Raw genomic sequence first — 21413 nt, forward strand, 5'->3', positions numbered from 1 at the left:
TGAATGCTGAATGCAGTGACAAAAAGGAAACAATTCCTCCCCTCAAGGGGCTTATGTTCTCCTGGAAGGATGCACAGGTGCACAGAAAAGTAAACAAAGGTCTATACAACGTAATTACAAAGTAAGCACTGGTGTTGCTAATCTAATCAAGACTCTCCGTCCTGAACACTTGGCTGGAAATATTTCTCTGGGTGGAAAACTATCCATGAATGTTATGTTAAGAAAATGACCCAGAAATCCCACATTGCCAGGCAAAACCCCACAGGAGATCAGAGATAGACAGAAAGGTCCTCTAGACATTAAAATATTTACAGCAGTAACTTCTGAAGTGGAATCAGAACTAGAAACTAACTTGCAACCTTGGGCAAATCACTTCACGGCCTGCCTTAGATCCTCATATGTAAAATAGGTATAATAATAGTACCTTTTTCTTGTAGTTGTTGTGAGGATAAAATGAGATATTTGTAAAGTGCTCTGAAAATCTTAAAGTGCCATATAAATGTTAGCTATTTGCCAAGTAAAGTAAATAGAACCAGGAAAGCAATATAAACAATGACTACAACAAAGTAAATGAAAAAAATGACTACAAAAGGAACTGAGTGCTGTATAATTGTAATGAACAAGCCTTGGTCCAAAGAAGAGATGAGAAAATGAACTTCCCTCCCTTCTTTGCAGAGGTGGGAGATTATAGGTATGGAATATTGTACATGCTAGCAGACTAAAATGATGTATTGGTTAGTTTTATTGAACCACTTCCTCATTTCTTTTTCTTTTCTTTTCTTTTCCTTTTTTTTTTTTTGGTTGTTGTTGTTGTTATAAGGAAGGGTTCCCTAGGAAGTAAAAGGGAGTAGGGATGTATTTTTTTCTCCAAAATGTTATGTCTTTTCCAACATATTTTCTCCTTATGCCCACTCCCTCACTTATCTTCAATCTCTCCTTGTCTATTGGATGCTTCCCTACTACCTACAACATGTCCAAGTCTCTTCTATCCTGAAAAAAAACCCTTCCTCTAGCCATTCTTCCGTGACCCAGCTTTCCCTTATGTCTCTTTCCCTTTGTGGTTAAATTCCTTGAGAAGGTATCTAGAAGAGTGCCTCTGTTTCATTTCCTCTGTGCAGTCTGGTTTCTGACCTCATCATTCGACCAAGACTGCTCTTTCCAAAGTTACTAAGATCTTAGTTGCCAAATCTACTGTCCCTTTCTCATTCCTCATCCTTCTTGACCTCATTGAAGTTTTTGATTCTATGGATCACTCTCTTCTCCTTGACATTCTTTTCTCTCTAGTTGTTGTGGGGTTTTTTTGTGACACTACTCTCTCCTGGTTTTCTTCCCATCTGTCTTACCATTCCTTCTCAGTCTCCTTTGCTGGATCTTCAACCAGGTCATTTCTCCTAACAGGACTGTCCCACAGGGATCTGTCCTGGGTCCTTTTTTCTTTTCCTTCTATACTATTTTACTTGGTGATCTCATCAGTTCCCATGGATTCAACTATCATCCCATGCTGATAATCCTCAAATCTGCTTATTCAGATCTCTTAGCTGACCTCAGGCCTCACATCTGTAAAGGCCTTTCAGACATCTTGAATTGGATATCCTGTAGACATCTGAAACTTAACATGTCCAAAACTGAACTTATCTTTCCTCCCCAAAGCCTCCTCCTTTCCAAACTTCACTATTTCTATTGAGGGCACTACCATCCTCCTAGTTACCTATGCTCTCAATTTAGGTGCCATCTTTAACTCCTCACTCTCTCACCCTTCATATCCAATCTGTTGCCAAGGCCTCTTAATTCTACTTTTATAACATCTTTCATATATGTCTCATTTTCTTCTCTGACACTGCCCACACCTTTGGTATAGGCTCTCGTCATGTTCTGCTTGGACTACTGAAACAGACTGTTAGTCGTTTGCTTGCCACAAGTCTCTCTCTTTTCCAGTCCGTGCTCTACTCAACTATCAGAACGTGATCTTCATGAAATACAGGTCTTGTCACGTCACTCTATCCCTTCTTAATTCAACAAACTCTAGCGACTTCTTATCACATTCAGGATCAATATAAAAATCCTTTTTTTGGTGTTCAAAACCCTTCATAACCTGGACCCCTCCTATCCTTTCAGTTTTTTTACACCTTACACCTCTGCCTCCCACCCCATAACCTTTATCAGTAATACTAATTTCTTTGCAGTTCCTTGCACAAGATACAGGGATACCTTGGAGATATTTCAGGTTCAGTTCCAGACCATTGCAATAAAGTAAATATTAAAATAAAGTGAGTCATAAATTTTTGGGTTTCCCAGTACATTTAAAAGTTATATTTATATATACTATAATCTATTAAGTATGCCATAGCATTATGTCTAAAAAATGTACATAACCTTAATTAAAAAATACTTTATTGCTAAAAAAATGCTAACCATCATCTGAGCCTTCAGCAAGTCACAATCTTTTTGCTAGTGGACAGTCTTGCCTTAATGTTGATGGCTGCTGACTGATCAGGGTGCTTGCTGAAGGTTGGGGTAGCTGTGGCAATTTCTTAAAATAATACAACAATGAAGTTTGCCTCATTGGTTGATTCTTCCTTTCACTTGAACAATTAGAGGCCATTGTAGAGTTATTAATTGGACCAATTTCAATATTGCTGTGTCTCAGGGAATAGGGAAGCCTGAAGAGGAGAGAGATAGGAATGACAGGTCAGTGGAGTAGTCAGAACACCCCCAACATTTATTAAGTTTACTGTCTTATATGAGTAGGGTTTCTGGTGCCTTCCAAACAATTACAATAGTAACATCAAAGATCACTGACCCCAGATCACCATAACAGATATAATAATAATTAAAAACTCAAAATATTGCTAAAATTGCCAAAGTGTGACACAGAGACATGATGTGAACACATGCTGTTGGAAAAATGGGTGATAGATTTGCTTGATGCAGGGTTGCTGCAAACCTTCAAACTGTTAAAAAAAAATCTGTTATCTTTGAAGTACAATAAAGTGAAACACAACAAAAGGAGGTATGTCTGTGCTCCATTTCCTAAGGGCATTTTCATTGACTGTTCCTCATGCCTGGAATGCTCTTTCTCTCTCCATCTCTGCTTCCTATTTTCCCTGGCTTCCTTTAAGCATCAGTTAAATTCTCACCTATAGGAAGCCTTTCCCAACCTCTCTCAACTCTAGTACCTGCCCTCTGTTGATTATTTCCAGTTTATTCTGTGTGTGTGTGTGTGTGTGTGTGTGTGTGTGTGTGTTTGCACGTAGTTTTTTGCCTATTGTCTTCCCCATTAGATTGTGAGTTCCTCAAGGACAAGGACTGCCTCAGCCTTAGCTGTGTTACAAGTTGTATCAGTCAAGTCACTTAACATCTCAACCTCAGTTTCTTCACCTGTGAAATAAGGATAACAATGGCATCTATGTAAAAGGGTTATTGTGAGAGTCAAATAGGTAACACATCTAGCAATTTGTAAACTTTAAAGTACTATATAAGTGCTAGCTGTTATTAGCTATGTAAAAGCAAAAGGTAGAAAAAGAACCGCTATTTTAAAAAAATTCCAACCTTCCTTATGGCCAACACATACATACATATATACATATATGTATATATATATATATACACACACATACACATGTATACACATACATATCTATATACAAATACACATATACACACATATATACACATATGTGTATATATACATATACATATACACATACACATACATATATACATACACATACATATACATATGTACATATACATATACATATACACACATACATATACATATATATGTGTGTATATATATATATACCTAAATGTTTAGGATTTCAATGATGAAACTAGTTAGGCTCACCCTCAGAGAGCAGAAACAGTTTGTGGCCAGACCAGACTTGAAATACAACCAGCCCAGCTGAACTTCAAGGGACTACAAACTATTGACAGAACAGGGCCTTTAATAACCCAGGGTTACAACAGTCCTGGAGATGAAGCATGGAGGGAGGGCTTCTGCAGAAGGGTAAGAGTATACCTAATAATTCAATGTATTTGTAGAAAGTCTTTCTTCCAAAGAATTCAAATAGGTCATTGAAACAATTTAACCATTAGGGCAGCTGGGTGGCACAATGCAAAGAGATCAGTACCTGGAGTCAGGAGAGATCTGGGTTTGAATTCCACCTCTGAACAACCTTATATAAGTCTGGATAAATGACTTCACCTCAAAGGATAGGAATGGTTTTTAGAAGAAGAAAGTCAATTGATCAACTACAAACCATATGAAATAAGTGCTCCAGATATTTAAGTTCATAATAAAAAGAACAAAAATTTAATGACCCCAAAAATGCAACTTAAAACAACTCTGAGTTCTCACCTTACAGCCATGAGATTGGCAAAGATGATATAAGACAGAAATATCCAGTGTTGGTGGAATTGTGAATTGGTCCAACCATTCTGGAAAACAAATTGCAATGAAGAGAAAAGTCACTGAACTGCTTATTCCGTTTGGCCCAGCAATCCCACTTCTGGGTTTATACCTTAAGGAAGGCAATGACAGAAAGTAAAGTCCTACATAGAACAAAATATTCATAGTAAAGAAAAAAAAACTGCAAGTAAGCACCCACTTTAATTGAATGAATAAACTGTAGTATATGAGTGTAATATTATTGCATCGGTAAAAAAAAAACTAACAACCACCAAATTTGAGAAATTCAATGGAAAGACCTGCATGTGTTGATGTAGGGAGAAGAAACCAGAATCTAGAGAACTGTAGACACAACGACTACATTTGCATAACATAAATGAAAACAACCTTAAAAAGCAGCTGATCTCAGATTAAATTCAATGAACAGTCTTGGTGCCTGAAAAAGAGAGGCTGAAACATATCCTTCTTCTCAGTAGAAAGGTAGGGAAAGTAAGGTGCACAACTGTCTAAAATCTTAAGATGCAGTTGCTGATAGGATCAGAATGTATGTAAAGCCCTTTGCAAGTCTTAAAGCATTTTAAGCTACCATTATTTGTCCATTTGTTTTGCTTAACTGTTTTTCTTTGTTAATCAATCTACCAACAGGCATTTGCCAAATGCCTACCATGTTCTGGGCACTGTTTTAGGTAAGCATTGTGCTAACCACTGGGGATACAAGCACAAAAATAATATAGTCTGTCCCTGCAAGAAGCTTGCTTTCTATTGGAGAAACCAAGTGCATGTATAAGTATATGCAAAATAAATACAAGATTTTTTTTTGGAGGGGGAAGGCATTAAGTAGCTGGGTAAATCTGGAAAGGAAGGCCTCATTTGCCTGAGCTAAGCTTTGAAACTAGGAATTCCAAGAGGTGGAGTTGCTAAGAGAATTCATTCCAGGCATGGGGAAACAGCCTTTACAAACAGCCTTTATATGGAATTGACAGGTGGAGTACCTGGAATAAGGAATTACAAAAAAGACAAATTTGACCGGACGTTAGAGTGTGTGAGGAGGGGACTAATGTATGATGAACCTGAGGAAGCCATTTGGGGGGCAAGGTTATGAAGAAGGAGTTTATATTTGCTCCTAGAAACGATAAGCAGCCACTTATTTTATTGAGTATGATCAGACCTGCGTTACAAAGGACAGTTCAGTAAGCATGAGTGTGGGGACAAATCAGGAAACGACTGTAATGTTTAAAAAAAAATACTTCAAAGACAGCCCGACATAGCGCCAAATCGTTGTTTCTGATACTTATTAGTTGTGTGACTTCACCTCTTCAGGTCTCGTCTGTAACATGTGTTGGACTAGACAGATGACCTTTATGGTCCCTTCTGGTCATTATTCTATGATCAAATTTTTAGAAATTTAGTTTTAAAAAGAAGTTACTTCATTTCTATGGCCCTCAGTTTCCCCATCTGTAAAATGGGTTTAATAATCATAGCTTTGCATTGAGGAAAGCTATAGAATTCCTAGCTATTTTCCATTGATCGATTGCCTGCTCAGCGCAATACACAACCCGCAATACTTTGTACACGAAATGAGTTGTAAAGTTAACCTCCAGCTACTGTTGCCATTTTTCGCTTTTTCAGTTCTTCTGCAACTTCCCAGGAAGGTGCCAGGCCGGCTAGAAGCGCACTTTCGGTCTCCGACCCAGGGACACTTACTAGGTGGCGCTGTTTCAGCAGCCACCCGCTTCCCAGGCCGCCCCTAGCGGCGAGCAGCCGGGGCTCTCTGACTTCCCGGCCCCTCAAGTCCCTTGGTCCTTTCCTCTCTCTCTCCTCCTCCTCCCCCCCTCCCCTGGAGCCTGGGCTCACGTGACCTCTCGGCGTCCAATGGGCAGGCGGAGAGGCCGAGCTGGTCCCTGCGGCCGCCATTAAAGCGAAGGGAAAACCCGTGAATTCGGATTAAAGGGGGAAAAACACCGCCCGCCGGGCCCACAAAATGGGGGAGACGACCGCGTCCGGGCGGTGAGGCCGCGGGGGGCGGTGGGGGGGGGAGGAGCGGACGGGCAGGCCGGCTGGGCCCGGTCCGGGGGAGGGAGGGAGAGAAGCGAAACCACCAGCGAAGAATGGTCTCAGCCCGCGGACGCCGCCGCTGCCACCACCACCGCCGCCGCCGCCACCACCACCGCCGCTGCTGCTGCTGAGGAGACTCCGGGCTTGAGGACGTCGCTGGAGCCGCTGCCGGGCCGGGGTTGGGGCCGAAGCCGCGTCCTCCTGCCCTGCCTGCCCTGCCCCTGCCCTGCCTCCCCGCCCGCCCTTCCCTGCGCCCGACTCCGGGTCCGGGTGCTGCGGCCTCTGTTTAGATTTTTAATTATTTATTTTGTAATTTATTATTAATTATTCATCTCTCCTCTCGTGCCGCGGGGGGCTGCGTGTGCGTGCCAGTGCGTGTGTGAGTGACTGAGTGTGAGTGTGAGAAAGAGCGAGCCCCCGTCGGCCTCGGCTGAGCCGGGGGGCGGCGGGTCCCCGGGGCCCGGCAGCGGAGGCAGCGGCGGCGGCAGGTCCCGTCCCCCTCGTCCCCGGGCGGGGCTCGTCTCGAGGCTCGGCCCGGCCTGACCCTCCGCCCCGGGGCCGCGGCCGGGGCAGCCGCCGGGAGCGGGTAGAGAGGGCGGGCGGCTGGCCGGCCCCGCGGCGGCCTCCTCTTCCACCCCCCTTCCCCCGCTCCCTCGCCCGCCCGCTTGCCCGCCTCCCTCCCCGGCGTCTGTGTTTCTCTCTCTGGTCGGAGGCGGCGGTAATGGCGGATGGTGGGTTGTGGCGCCGGCGGCGGCTGTGAGGGACGATGAGTTCCTGCTTCGTGCCGAACGGGGCCAGCCTAGAGGATTGTCACTGTAACCTCTTCTGCCTGGTGAGTGAGCGAGCGGGCGAGCGGCGGCCGGAGGGGAGGGAGCGAGGGAGGGAGCGAGTGCGTGCCCCCGTCCCGAGGGGCCCCGGCCCCGGCTTAGGCCCCGGCGGCTTGGGCTAGGCCCCCTCCCCGCCCGCCGCTGGCGGCCCCGGGCGCCGCCGACCCTCCCCCCCATCCCAGACTCCTCGGCTCGTCTTGATTCTTTCCCCCCTCCCCAAAATCCCCTCCCCAAACCCCTTTCCTCTCCTCCCCTGCCAGGCCCCGGACCGACCACCCCTTTCTCCTGTTCAGCTGCTTCTTTCTCTCGGTGCCCATCACACTTTTCTATGACTGGCTTGCCCCGGTCTCTTTCACTTCTTGCCTCCCTCCCCCCCTTTAAATATGCCATCGTTCAGGGAACCTGACCCAGAACCCCAAACAAAACCCAACAATTGGAGACCAATTTTAACAGGAAGATTCCCCCTCCCCCTTTTTTTGCTCATCTTTGCTTGCTCACCTTTGTAACTAGCATGGAGCGCTCAGAAACATTGCAGGGATGCCATTTCATAGGGTTTTTTTTTTTCTTTTTAATTATTACTTTGAAAACAAAGTTTTTTTCCCCCCTTCCATTTTTGACAATTTTCTAGCTATCTTGCTCTCACTGGAACATTGTGTTGTGTGTGAGTAGAGGGCACGAGTGGAGGAGGTGCTGTAGTGTTGCTTCTGAATGTTTCTATATTTGTGTATGTTTTGGTATGCATTTTAAAATATTTTGAGCAGACTGCTCCTTGTTTTAACTGGAGTGAGATGCTTGGGAAAGCTAGGCAGCTAAGGAGGAATGCATTGTGCCAGATTGACCAGGCCTGAAAACATCTCAACTGTTGCAAACTTTCTAGTTTTAAATCTGAAACGCTTAGCTTTTGTTGTCAAGTGACTAGTTTGACCTTTTTTTGTTTGCCTGTGTGTAAGGGAAACATTAAAGGGATATCGTAGTCAGAAAAGTGAATTGAGGGGATGAGAACACAACTAGTTGGCAAGTGTAAGCTGCCGGTCATGTATCAGCAGTTTCATTTTTGGCACCTTCAGCTTTGTACCTTGAAGTCAGACTGAAGACATGTTGAAATACCAGCTGTTAATTTTCCCCCCACAATTCTACATTTTAAAGTATAGAGAAATATCTTATAGTTGGACTGCGCTACAGTCATCCTTTTTGAGCGCACAGCTTTCTCTTGAAACTAGGTTTTATCTTCTAGTTTCTCCAGCTTCAGTTTATCTTATATTTTAGTTTTTGTTGTCTTTTATGGTGGGTACAGATGTGACAGTTCATTATAAACAAATAATGGAGACTGCCTAAAACTTTGTGAAGAATTGGGAAGATTTTTATTCAAATGCTCATTTTCATAAAATGTTAATAATTTACAAATATCTAATTACAAGATACTAAAAAAACTTTTAAGGAGTCTGAAGGAGGCAATGCTGCATTGGCTCTGGAATGGTGGGGGAGGACTGGGTTCAGAACCAGTCTGATATATACTGCCTGTTTAACCTTTGGCAAATGACTTAATCTCCTTGTACCTCAGTTTTCTTATCTGTAAAATGAGTAGGATTGAATTAGACAGCTTCTGAGGTCTTTTCAAAGTTCTGTACCTTCCGATCCTATGACACTTCTCACCCTTGAGTTTTTTTCCTCCAACATTTTTGGCTTTATAGGTAGCCATTTATAAATTGGAATATTCATTGAAGAAACATGTGAGTGACTTCTGCTTGCAAGGCATCTCGAGGTTACAAATATAAATAAGATATGGCCCCTGTCCTTGAGGAGTCAAATACAGCAGAAATGAATTGTTCTCTAAATATGTTAAATGTTATGGTGACAAAGTATAATTTGTATAAGTTTTTTTCTTATGTCTTATTACTTTAAAGCTTTCTTTGGAAAACCATGACAGTCTCTTTAAGAAACTTTAAAAGACACTTATTTTGGCTCTATATAAGTGTAAGATAACATAATCACACTTTATTTTTTTTACTTTAGGCTGACTTGACGGGAATTAAATGGAAACGATATGTATGGCAAGGCCCAACTTCTGCCCCAATTCTGTTTCCGGTGACTGAAGAAGACCCCATTTTGAGCAGTTTTAGTCGCTGCCTTAAAGCAGATATACTTGGTGTTTGGAGGCGAGATCAGAGACCTGGAAGAAGAGAATTGTGGATATTTTGGTGGGGTGAGGACCCCAACTTTGCTGACCTTATTCATCATGACTTAGCAGGTGAGAGTAATGTTCATATATCTGTAACATAATAGAGCATTATGAACCTTTTGGACTGCATTAAAGATGCAGGTTTTCTTATATAACACTAAAAAAAGTTATATATCAAAAAAGGGTAAGTGATCCTGGATGAAGCCAAACTAAGTTTTGATAGGATTTAAGTTTCCTGTGAATATTGATCCTGCTGTGCTTGATTAGCTTCATTTGTTTTTTACATTGTAGAATTTCTGTGGCAAATTGTAGAATCTTGAATGTCTTTCTTCCGGTCACTAATCCCTGTAGGCTTCTGCATCCCCACTGTTAGTTTATTTCATACTCAGAGAATGCATACTAACATTAACCTAAACAAAAAAATTCAGAATGTAAATCCGATACAGGACTTCATTGGATGTATTCTGAGTGACTTGAATTTTATCTTCCACTGCCGTTTTCTGGTAGTGAAAATAATGATTGAGTTGTAACTAGCATTTCAGGCTTCTAACCTTATGATGCTTTTTCCTAGGCTTAAAATAATTGAGAGGCAACATGTGGTATAGATGTCCAGTATGGATAGAAGTCAAGTCTTTCCTCCAACACATACTGTTGATGTGATCCTGGGTTAGTCACTTAACTTCTCAATGCCCCAGGTGACTCTCTAAAAATATAAATAGCAGAAAATTGCTGATATGCGTTGGTAGGAGTTTCCTTACTGGGGATTCTCTATATAGGTGAAATCTGGCTCTCAAAAAGAATTGTTAGGGTTATAGAAAGTGATATAATGTTTCTTCAGTTTAAAAAAAAAAGACTTGTTGCTGGATAGTATGTTTTTTCTTAGACTACTGGGGTCAATCTATCCTGTATCCACAGGCAGTTGCTCCAGTGTTATAAGATGGCAACTGTTAAACAAGATGTTTTAATATTGGTATATTGGGGTTGAGCAATCCTGAGATATTTGGATAACTGAAGAACAGACCTCTTCATTTTAAATTTAGATATAAAGTTTGTTACTGTAAATTGACTGTTATTTTCATTTATAAAGATAAGCTTATTTTCAGATGAAATGTAATCCAGGTGTGTTATTTTTATCTGAGACTATTGTTTGGTGAAGATCATCATTTATTTATAGGTTATAGTTATCTTAACCACATAAGCAAGTTACTTTATATTAGGAATTGAGCATGTAATTAGATTTTATTGAAGAATAAGATGTGTCTATATAGTAGTGAAACTGATTTTCATGTGTGGCATGTGGAATCTTCATAATGGTACCTTATTTCTAAATATGTAGGTATCAATTTTGAATAACCAACCTTTGATCAAAACAATTCACTGTTCATTTGGATTAGAGTTTCTGTTAACAGCCTAGTGTAGATTATCATGAAGGCAATCCATTTTTTTTTATTTCTGTGAGCCTTGGATAAGTCGCTTCACTTCTGTACCCCCTTAAAATGGGAATGTTTGCCCTAATTACCACTTTGGTTTTTTGTAAATGTATTATACAAATAAGGTAGTGGTATTATTGTTCTTAGAAACTTAAGGAGTAGTTCTGGTTATGTGAGGTGTCCAAATTTAGAATAGTGGAAGTAATAGCTAACCTTTTTTTAAAGCTGTACCGACAGTTGTTTTTTTTTAATTAGTGTTAGAATTATTTCCTGAAAGTGGTTGAGTTGGTTCTAAACCCTCATCATATCCTGTTCAGTGAGTCTGTCAATAAATCCTAAAATTTATTTTGAGGTGTATGTAAAAAGTAAATTGTGGTGCTTTCTAAAGCATAAAGCAAGAAGGTGGAAGTGGTGACTGACTCCTTGTTATTTTTCTGACTGAATATGAATTTGGGTAGATTACTTTAATCATCATTCCAAAGGCTCGTGGGCATTTGTCACTAAAATAAATTTGAGGTGGAATGCTTTGATACTAGAACTTTCACTGTTCTTAAGAAAACAAACATTATCTTAACAGACCATTTTCTAGATCTAGACTCATGGTTAGTCAGCTAGACAAGCATTTCTTATACCCTCCCTGTGTGTGAGGTACTGTTAATAATCCCTCAGAATACAAAGAAAGGCAAAAAATAGCCCCTAGAGTTTAGTGTCAGGGATTATCAGAACAGCCGAGTAAATGATAGTTTTATTCTACAGTCTAGCACAGTTATAGCATAGATGTCTAATTGTATATGAAGTACATGTTCAATAAGTGGATGTTGAATGAATTTAGTGTAAAATATAATTAATAGTTTGGAAGTTACACGCCTTAAAGTTAAGCATGCTACTCTTGGGTATGCATTGAAGTTCCTCTGTGGGTATTTTTCTTTGGGTATCAAATTACATGTTTTTCCCTTGAAGTTTTTAAGGATTGTTGTGTTTATTTAATTTCTAGTGTAGCAACTATTTACCCATACTTGAGACATTTTGGGGAAAAGGTCAGTTCTTTAATGTAGTGAGCTTTTAGTGTAAATTAAATGAAGATTGAAGTTGTTTTTTTTAACTTCAATTTTTCTGAGCTCCATTATTTTCTACTTGATTCTTTTTTCAGCAGTTAAGATGTCCTTTTGTATTATTATTGAACCTTGGTTTCCACATCCCACCCTACTTAAAATTAAAGCAGGCGTCTTTTTAGTGCTAGATCTTTAGGGTGATTTCATTGGTATGAGTCAATGTATCTCAACAGGTACATGTAGCCAATAGATGTCAGGGGCAGAACTTGAATGAAATTCTTCAGACTCCTAGGCTCATGATGTCTTACTGCTTCAATAAAGTGAGTCTACTTTAAAAACTATTCCCGATACTACTTTAAAATTATCAAAACAAGGAATTTTCCAAGTGTACTTTCACAAATAGCAAATAATTTTTGATTTATCAAAGTGGAAGTGATTATTGTGAAATAGTCTGAAGTACAGTTAGTATTAGTGTATGTGTGTCCTCATTTACTCCCGGAAAACTCGTGTTTCAGTCAGTGGATTTTATCAAGTGTTTCAGTTTATACAGTACCTATTTACCTATAACAAGTTTAAAGTGTTTCTTAAGTCAGACCCAAATAGAAGAGTAATGAGCTCTTTTTAGGTAGAGTCAGTCTCTCCTTTCCCTTCCCCACATCCTTCCCCCTCCCTTCCCCCAGGCAATCTGCCTCCCTTTTGGAGTAATTAGTCCCTCCTGTCTCTAGCTCAGCTCTCTCTCTCTCTCTCTCTCATCTCTTCCCATCTGTGTCACTCCATTGCTTTCTTTTAAGCTCCCCTGAGAAGAGAGCAGCTGGACAGTGGGGGTGGCATCAGCTGCAGGAGGCAATCCAGAGCTCAAGTGGAGGTGTAGCACTGAGGAAAGGGGAACCGGAAGGATCCAGATGGTAGCTGCAAAGCTTCATTAATTTAACCTGAGCCTACTCTGTATGGACAGTATAAGGTGTTTTGGTTTGTTTACTTGTTTTTGGTAGAACATCTGACATCCTGTCACTCGAATATGACTGTGCTTCTACTTTCTCCATTGATTTGGAAGGAACCTTGGCATTCTCCTTTGCAAAAAAAAAAAGGGTAGTAATTCTCCACCTTTTTTACTTAGGTCATCATAGTGATTATGTTGTCAGCTTTTCCATTCTTTAAGTGATACACATGATATGGAACATATTCACTTCCAGCTGGATAGAGTCCATCCTTAATTTTGTAGCTCACCCCATTTGATTATTCTGACAATAACTTGCTTTTATATGGTACTTTTAACAGTTTTGTACAAGTGCGTTATTCATGATAAAGCTGAGCTCGAGTATTTTGTTCCCATTTTACAGATGAGCCTCAGATTGACTTGACCTAGTCATGTTTCTGAAATGTGGTTCTACCTTGCCTTACATCTTGAAGAAGTATTAAGTTAATGGGAAGAAGCTCTGCTCTCATCCCTTATTGTCAAAACTATTTAACAACCACTGAGTCCTAGTTTTAGTGAAGTAGTGCTATAGTTCAAATGGCACCAACATGAGATAGTTAGTTGATTGTATTATTTTTATAAGAATAGGTTACTGTATACCTTATATTTTTGAGGCATTCCTATCTTTTTTTTTTGAATTGTGATATCCCACCATTGTTTAATGATATTCCTTTTCACATGAAATAGAAGACTTTTTGGCTTTTTTTTTTAAGACTTAAAGAATCTATATCTATATTGGTACTCCTTCCAGTAATATAAATCGTAGCTCTTCTAAAACTTAGACTGGGCAACAGGAAAAAACAAAAACTGGTCACTGTATCTCCAACCTGGTAATGAACATGGAATTTTTTTTAATTAAAATTTTATTTTGAGAATGTTTTATACTTTGAAATAAGTTACTCCCCCAAGGTATTAAAAGCAGCCAGTGCCAGGAATTACTGATTTTTGGTTTCCAACTTTCTTCTGCCTTTTATAGAGGATATCCAAAAATTTTGAGATCCAGTATTTTTTCCTTACACTAAAATTTCATCCTTTCAATTGATTGAAGTTTCTTAAGCTGTAAAAGAATGATTTGGAGGCACATGGTAGCTGATATTCAAATTTAAAGGGATAATATATTTTGGGTAACCTCTGTAATTTTTAGTCAGTTTCAAGCAGTGACTAGGGGATGAACTTTATAGAAGTGTAGACAAGATTCTGACATTAGATGGACTAGATGACCTCTAAGGTTCCTTACTATTCTTTTCTTCTGTGAATATTGTTCTAAATGAATGGGTCATGATTAGGGCTTGAGCATCTTTTTATGAAATGTTTTCTCTGGATGGTATTATAATGTAATAGGATTTGACATTAAATGGCATATTTCTTTTTGATTCACAAGTAGGTAAATAGCTGCCAAGAGAAAGGAGTGAGGGATGGTAACACTAAGATTAATCTGAAAATAATTTATTTATGCCTTTCTTATAATTTGTCATTTCCTTAATTTCTTTTTTCCCAAAAATATTAACTGGCTGTGTAGAATTAGTTTTGTGCTTTTTTCTTTGCTGTGCTTTTAATTTTATGTAGGAATATATTTTTATTGTTAAAACAAAGATAAAGTTCAGTATGCTGAGTTTTCTTTGAATCAGATTTTTCTACATTTTGTTGTATATTGCCAGCTAAAGCTTTAACACTTAATAAATGTTGAGTGAATGGCTAGATTTCAGTTAGGGAAATTTATTTTCTAAGACAAGTACAGATATGGACAACTTAAACATTTCTCTGTCATCTTAGAAAATTCATGATATTTTCAACAGTATTGAAATACAGTTTTCACTTTGGCTTTCATTTGCATATCACATTAAACGTTTTGATAGAACTAGATAAATTTTTTTTCCTTTGTGGCTAACTAATTACTCTAGAAACAAAAGGAAGATAATCCAAATTAGCAGTCAAAAAATTTAGAGTTCTGTGTGATGCTAACTTTTTAATTGGTAAAGTATTATTATCATGAATCATACTTGAAGGTTCTATCACCTTACATGCCCATTATTGCTGTAGGCATAGCCTGTTTGTGATTTGGTAGATGATCTTTGTGTAGTGCTGTGGCCAAAAACTTCACATTCACATTATAGTCAACCTAATAAGGTGGCTCTGTGAAGTGCTAAGGTAGTCTTAGAATGGCAAATGAATCTGCTAGTTGAACTTTTGTGTCATTGGGGCTATTCCAAACCCAAGTTGTCAAGTTTTAGGTTTACAAAATAGTGAAAATTATTTCCATTACCACAGTTTTGTGAGGTAGGTAATAGTATTGACTCTTTACAGATAAGGAACTCAGAGAGGTTGTTTGTTAGTGGCAGAGATCCAAGTTTGTATTCTTTCCATAATATTATGTTGCTGCTTAGAATTCTAGTTCTGTCAGGTATTGTGAATACTTGAAAATAGAGAAACTTGCCTTTTCTCCTAGAGAGCAAATAAATGGATTTAAATAGGTTTTAAAGAGACATGAAGCTGTTGGATGAAGAGGCTTTTTTTTAAAGCAAGTCTCTAAAAGAGTTATTATGAGCAGTAGAGATCAAACAAAATTATAAAACCATAAACTCTTAAGTTTATTAGCAGTTTGCTAAAAGGAAACCATAGCTGTAAGAAAATTGGATGAGGTAATAGCATCTTACTAGCTCTTTTCCTTCTCTTTTCAGTCTGTATACTTAGCAGATTTTGTTGTAAATTCCTTCTCTGTGGTTTTTACTGTTGAAGTAGAGAAGGCACTGTCTAGTTTGTAATGTGAAATTTTCAGATTTGAGTAAGACCTCACTTTAAAGTCAGAAAGGCGATATGAGGAAATGCTTTACAGACAAATATAGTGTATCTATGTGGAGATATTGATCCAGGGTACAACTAAATTTTATGTATAGGAAGGAACTTTATTTCTTTTCTTTTCTTTCTTTTTTTTTTTGGCGAGGCAATTGGGGTTAAGTGACTTACCCAAGGTCACACAGCTAGTAAGTGTCAAGTGTCTGGTCTGAGATGGGATTTGAACTCAGATCCTCCTGGCTCCAGGGTAGGTGCTCTAAGAAAGGCACTTTATAATGGTTTGTTCTGTGTCACAATGTTGTGTAACTGGATAGAGTCCCTTAAATGCCCTGTTAGAATTTTCAAGATGTTAATTGTTTGGTGCTAGTCTTTTTTTTTTTCTTTGCAAAGTGAGAGTGCATTTAAGGCATCATTGTGTTTTTAGTGGTACATTTTATTGTATCACAACAGGCACTTCCCAACAAAGATACAAACTGACTTAGAAAATACATCTGCCCTCACCAAAAAGGTTAATTTATTATTGATTTTTAACAGGGAACAATGTATCCTTTAACTTTGTCAGTGTGGAACTAATATTGGGACTAATATTGCCTGTTATAGACATCAATGAATGCAGTTAAGATTTATACTCATTACTTCCTAGGGAAAGTGAATTCACAGTACTTAAGACAATGCCACACTGTAGTTAGTGTTTGCTTAGTCATTACCACGTAGTTGTAGAAATACTTCAGAGACTTGTTGGCCCTCGATTAGCCTAACTGGTGGTCTAGCCTTCCCTTTGTTTTATGCAAAATTCCCATTAGTGTTAATGAGAACTATGGGCACTTTGGGGCTTAGGGAGACCCCCCACTGAAAGCATCGAGTTCACCTAAAGTTCTTGAGATATAATTAGAATAATGCAAGAGGGATGCTTGGAAATTAATCAAAGACTGGGGGAGAGGGGAGGACAAAGTTTAAAAAGCAAAACCATAAATTGATTCTTTCAGGTAAATTAATTGCATGTAAGATACAAACTATGTAAAAACCTTGGAGTAAAGTTTTTACTTAAATCAATAATTATTTTCTATTTACATTTTAGCATCAATGTATTTTTCTGATTTGTAATTGGATAGAATAGGGTTTCTTAAGTGGATATATTTCATGGGGTTTCTGAACTTGGAGCTTTTAAAGTAGTTTGGCAACTATTTCAATATAATTGGTTTCCTTTGTGATTTTATGTATTTTATGTGTTTAAAAACATTGTTCTGAGAATGGGTTCACCAGACTACCAAAGGGATCTGTGACACATACAAAAATGAAAAACCCTTGGCATAGAGTGTAGAATGGCTTAACTATTTTATGTACTGTGGAGTTTATAATTTTTAATCCTTATTTATATAAATATGTATACATATATTAAAAGCAATCTTAATTTTTAAAAAGTTATGTCTATATTAGAGACATTAAGTATTTGTACAGACAAATAATGAATATAATTAAGCAGTATAGTAACATGCATGCTCCTGAGGAGCTAAGGATTTTTTGAGATAAAGAGAAAGCATGTTAAAAATAGTTTACAGTAAGATTAGGAATCGAGTGGTAGTAGGCTCAATACTGGCTTATGAGCAAGGAAGAATTTATAAAATTAAGTAGTATTATAGATAGTTGACAAAGGAGGGAATCTGTTAATATGTCTGTTCTTAAAATGATCCTGCAGGGACAATTGACTGGGCCGCTAAGAATATTGGTGTAAATACTTTATTCTCTCAGCTACACCCAAATATGCCTGTAATTTAGATCATTAAATCCTTTAGGTAAATTAGTATGTACCTTTTTTTAATACTGCCTAAGCTGATGTTTTTAATTGTGAATGGCTGTCAACATGAGTTTATTTTTAAAATAAAGTGAAACTTAAAAGCATTGTGGTTTTGGATAGCAGGTCATATCCATGTAATTAGTATGGGAGGAAATGTTGCATTTTATGATAAATTTAGACAAAATATCAGTGGTTAAAAAGAAATGGGGCTCTTAATTTTGACACTAAAGATTTTCAGAATGGTTTTATTTTTCCATTTGACTCCAAATTCACATTTTAGAATGACCAGAAATAGTAAGCTTTTAGAAACACCATGATTAGTTGATTTGAAAGACTTCACTGTAATTTAAGGGACATTTTAAAGAACAACATAAAATCAACTGTTTAACCTTTGTAATGGTTCAGAGTTTATAGTGCAGTTAAAGTCCACTATCATTAAGCTTTCTAGTTAATGTTTGTCTTGTTGTATTACCCATGTGTTGTGTAAGCTCTAAATTAGCAAGTGTAAGCTCTGATAGCTGTACTCTTCGATATATACGTAGTCAACTTTATTTTAAAACCTATTGGTTTTTCCCTTTGTAATTAAAAAAAAATTAGTTGTCTGTGTGTAAATAGGTTTTGCAAATTTTGAAGATGCTGGCTATATATAGCATGTTGTAATCAAAAGGTTACTCATACTTAACATAATTTAAACGGTGTGAATAAAAATTCCTGAAGTAGTCTTAAGAGTAACTCTGATAATTTGTAGCAAGATTTAGAACTTTGCTTTCAATAAAGGGGTTGGAGAATGAAAATGTTGGTAATGAATTATACCCAGAATAGTCTCAAGTATTCTTAGGTTTGTATTTATTTTTAACAAGTGGGCAAATACCCTTAGTCTCAGAATAGTTAACACTGTATTTTAAAAATTAGGATGATTTGATGGATATAGTTATAAGAATCTATAAATGAGTACTTTCTATAAAATTTTGTTTTTAAAGATAAGTTTTTGCAAAGATAAATTTTCAATTTAATATTCCTTAGGAGTTGGGAATGGGGACTGCAGTTACGATTTCATTGTTCTAAGCGATTCCTGGTTGAAGGAAATTCTTTCTTCTAATGCAGGTTAGCACCTTATCTGCAACTCTTAGGGTTAGAGAGTTGCCTGGAACATTTAAAGATTAAGTGACCTGTTCAGTCAGGTCACCCAGCCAGTAGTGTCAGAGGTAGGACTTGAACCTAGATCTTCCTGGTACTGATGGGAGTTTTCTATCTGCCATGCTTTTTCTTTATTCCTAAGAATTGCTTAGTTGAAATGGGAACTAATGTATTTGAAGATGAAGTTATAAATGCTAGTTATGCAGTAAATGAGGATTTTCACCAACCCCCCCAAAAAAGTGACTATTTGAAGTGGAGCAGGTGGTTTACAGGGAGAACAAGTTGAGTGAGAAAAATTAGGAGAGTAACTAATAAGTAAGACAGCTTTTAAAAACCTGGTATTCTAGACATAAATATTTCCTTTGGAACTTTCACCATCAATTAATGTGATTAAGATACTAAAGGTAACTTAATGGGACAGTCATTTAATAAAGCCACTATTTATGTTTTTAAGTCAAATTTTCTTGACTTAAGTTTTGCAGTCTTATTTGTTAAAAATGTCAGATTATACTTGGGAAAATGTAAGTGACTATGGTTTGAATATCTTGTAGAAGTAGAGCTGATGAATACAGAAATTAGAATGTAACTTCTAGGTTTTTCTGAAAAACCTATTGCATGACTTTTTTTTTTTAAAGTGGTTTTTTTTTTCTTCCTTACTGGCATTGTAGAAGAAGAAGATGGAGTGTGGGAGAATGGACTTTCCTATGAATGCCGTACTCTGCTTTTCAAAGCAGTCCACAATCTTTTGGAGAGGTGTTTAATGAACCGTAACTTTGTACGAATTGGCAAGTGGTTTGTGAAACCTTATGAAAAAGATGAAAAACCTATAAATAAAAGGTAAGACATCTTGCTTTAATTTTCATTTGTTATTTGAGTTTGTTTTTCATTGGGGAAACAGTTATAAAGAAGATTTGGAATAAGACAAACTCTGAAGTTTAGATTTATGTTCCATTTTACATATTCCAAGAATTTCCCTGTATTCAATGTAGTTGTGCCAAAACAGTGGCACAGATTCATTTTGTATAGTATAAATGTAAATCGAAAGGAGTAAGGTAAATTGAAAGGTAAGGAGATTACATCTACTAAAGTGAAGTCTTCTTTGATGGTTAGTAATTTAAGAAAATCAGTTTATCAAACTTGTTAGGTACTTGCTGTATACAAAATACTGAGGAAACAAAGATAGAAAAAATTAGTCTTCATCCTAAAAAAGCTTATGGTCTAATGGGGCATATGACATGTACACAAATAAGTATGCTATAAGTTGTACTATGACAGGGACAAAAGATACAAAATAGGTTACTTTGTAAGAGGTCCAAAGATATCATAAGAAATTGAGAACAGAGAAATAATTTTTAGCTTGGAAGAACATAGTATTTTATCTGAAAAGGCTTTGTAAAATCATAGATTTAGAGATAATTTAATTGTGCAAGACTCTCATCTTATGGATGAGGAAAGTGAGGCCCAGTGAGGTTAAGTAACAGTGCCAAGATTACACAAAAGGAATAAGTTGTAAAGCTAGGAAATGAACCCAGGTCCTCTGACTCCAAATCTAACTTTCTGCTGTACCCTAATGATTTTAGGTAGTACCTGAATTTCATCAAGAAGGAGTAAAAGAATTTCTATGGACAGCTGTGTAAGGAATACACCCCACATGTGGGTAGTTGTGGGCAACTAGGTGGCACAGTACATAGACTACTAGGTCTGGAATCGGGAAGACTCATCTTCCCAGGTGCAAATCTGGCCTAAGACACTTCGTAGCTGTGTGACCCTGGGCAAGCCACTTAACCCTATTTGCCTCAGTTTCCTCATCTATAAAATGAGCTGGAGAAAGAAATGGTAAACCATTGTAGTATCTTTGCCAAGGAAACCCCAAATGGGGGCACGAAGAATAGGAAATGACTAACAACAAAAAGAATATGGGGAATAGCCTGTGTAAATGCATAGAGGTAGGAGAGCAGAAAATTCAATCAGAGGCAGAAAGCTATTATTCTAATTTTCCTGGGATGTGTAAAGAGTAGTGTGAAATAAGGGTCGGTTGAAGTTCCTAAAATGCATTTAGAACACTGAACTCAATGTTAGAGGGTCGTTGTGGGAGAGGTGGGGTGATGTAGTTCCTGCTTGGAAAGGTAAAGACATACTATACAACTATAATAGACAGTATTAAGTGCTGTAAGAAGTTATAAATTGAAATACCATGAAATGTCATCAACATGAAGACCATTGAAAACTATGGAAGAGGTGGTGTTTGATTTGGACCTTGAAAAATAAAAAAGAAGGAAGGTAGTATGTGACTTGAGCCTTGAATAATAAGTAGGAATTCACTAGGCAAATGAGGGACATTCTAGTCACAGGGGGAAAGGCAGGAATATACAGTGTGTGGAATAGAACAATAGGGGATGAATTGAAAAGGTAGGGCCATACTAAGATTGTAAGCTTTGATTGCTAGGTAAAAGATTTTGAATTGTACTCTAAATCACAAAATCTCAACATTGGAAGGGATCTTGGAAGTCTGGTACAATACATGACTGCTCAAAAATCTCCTTTACAGTATACCAGACAAATAATCTAGCTCCTGGTAGAAGACTTCTAATGTGTGGGGGGAACCCTATTCTTCCCCAACATGGCACATTCTTTTGTATAATTCTGACACATTGGCTTTGTGACCCTGGGAAAGTCACTTAACCTCTCATGCTCTGGGTAGCTCTCTAAAATTTTAAATTGCAGAGAGGGTGCTAAGCTATAGTGGTAGAAGTTTTTT

General features: G+C 38.0%; 1 protein-coding gene across 1 annotated transcript in view; it reads left to right on the plus strand.

The window, feature by feature from the left end:
• Window positions 1-7055: 7055 nt before the first annotated feature.
• MED13 (mediator complex subunit 13) overlaps window positions 7056-21413 on the plus strand; it is a 96849-nt gene continuing 82491 nt past the window's right edge. The window contains exons 1-3 of the mRNA XM_020991822.2: window positions 7056-7298; window positions 9307-9541; window positions 19324-19492. Of these exons, the coding sequence (XP_020847481.1) occupies window positions 7233-7298; window positions 9307-9541; window positions 19324-19492 (470 nt within the window). The 5' untranslated portion in view covers window positions 7056-7232. The remainder of the gene's footprint in view (window positions 7299-9306; window positions 9542-19323; window positions 19493-21413) is intronic.

The sequence above is a fragment of the Phascolarctos cinereus genome, unplaced genomic scaffold, assembly GCF_003287225.1.
Source record: "Phascolarctos cinereus isolate Bilbo 61053 unplaced genomic scaffold, phaCin_HiC Scaffold_5;HRSCAF=322, whole genome shotgun sequence".
Lineage (NCBI taxonomy): Eukaryota > Metazoa > Chordata > Mammalia > Diprotodontia > Phascolarctidae > Phascolarctos > Phascolarctos cinereus.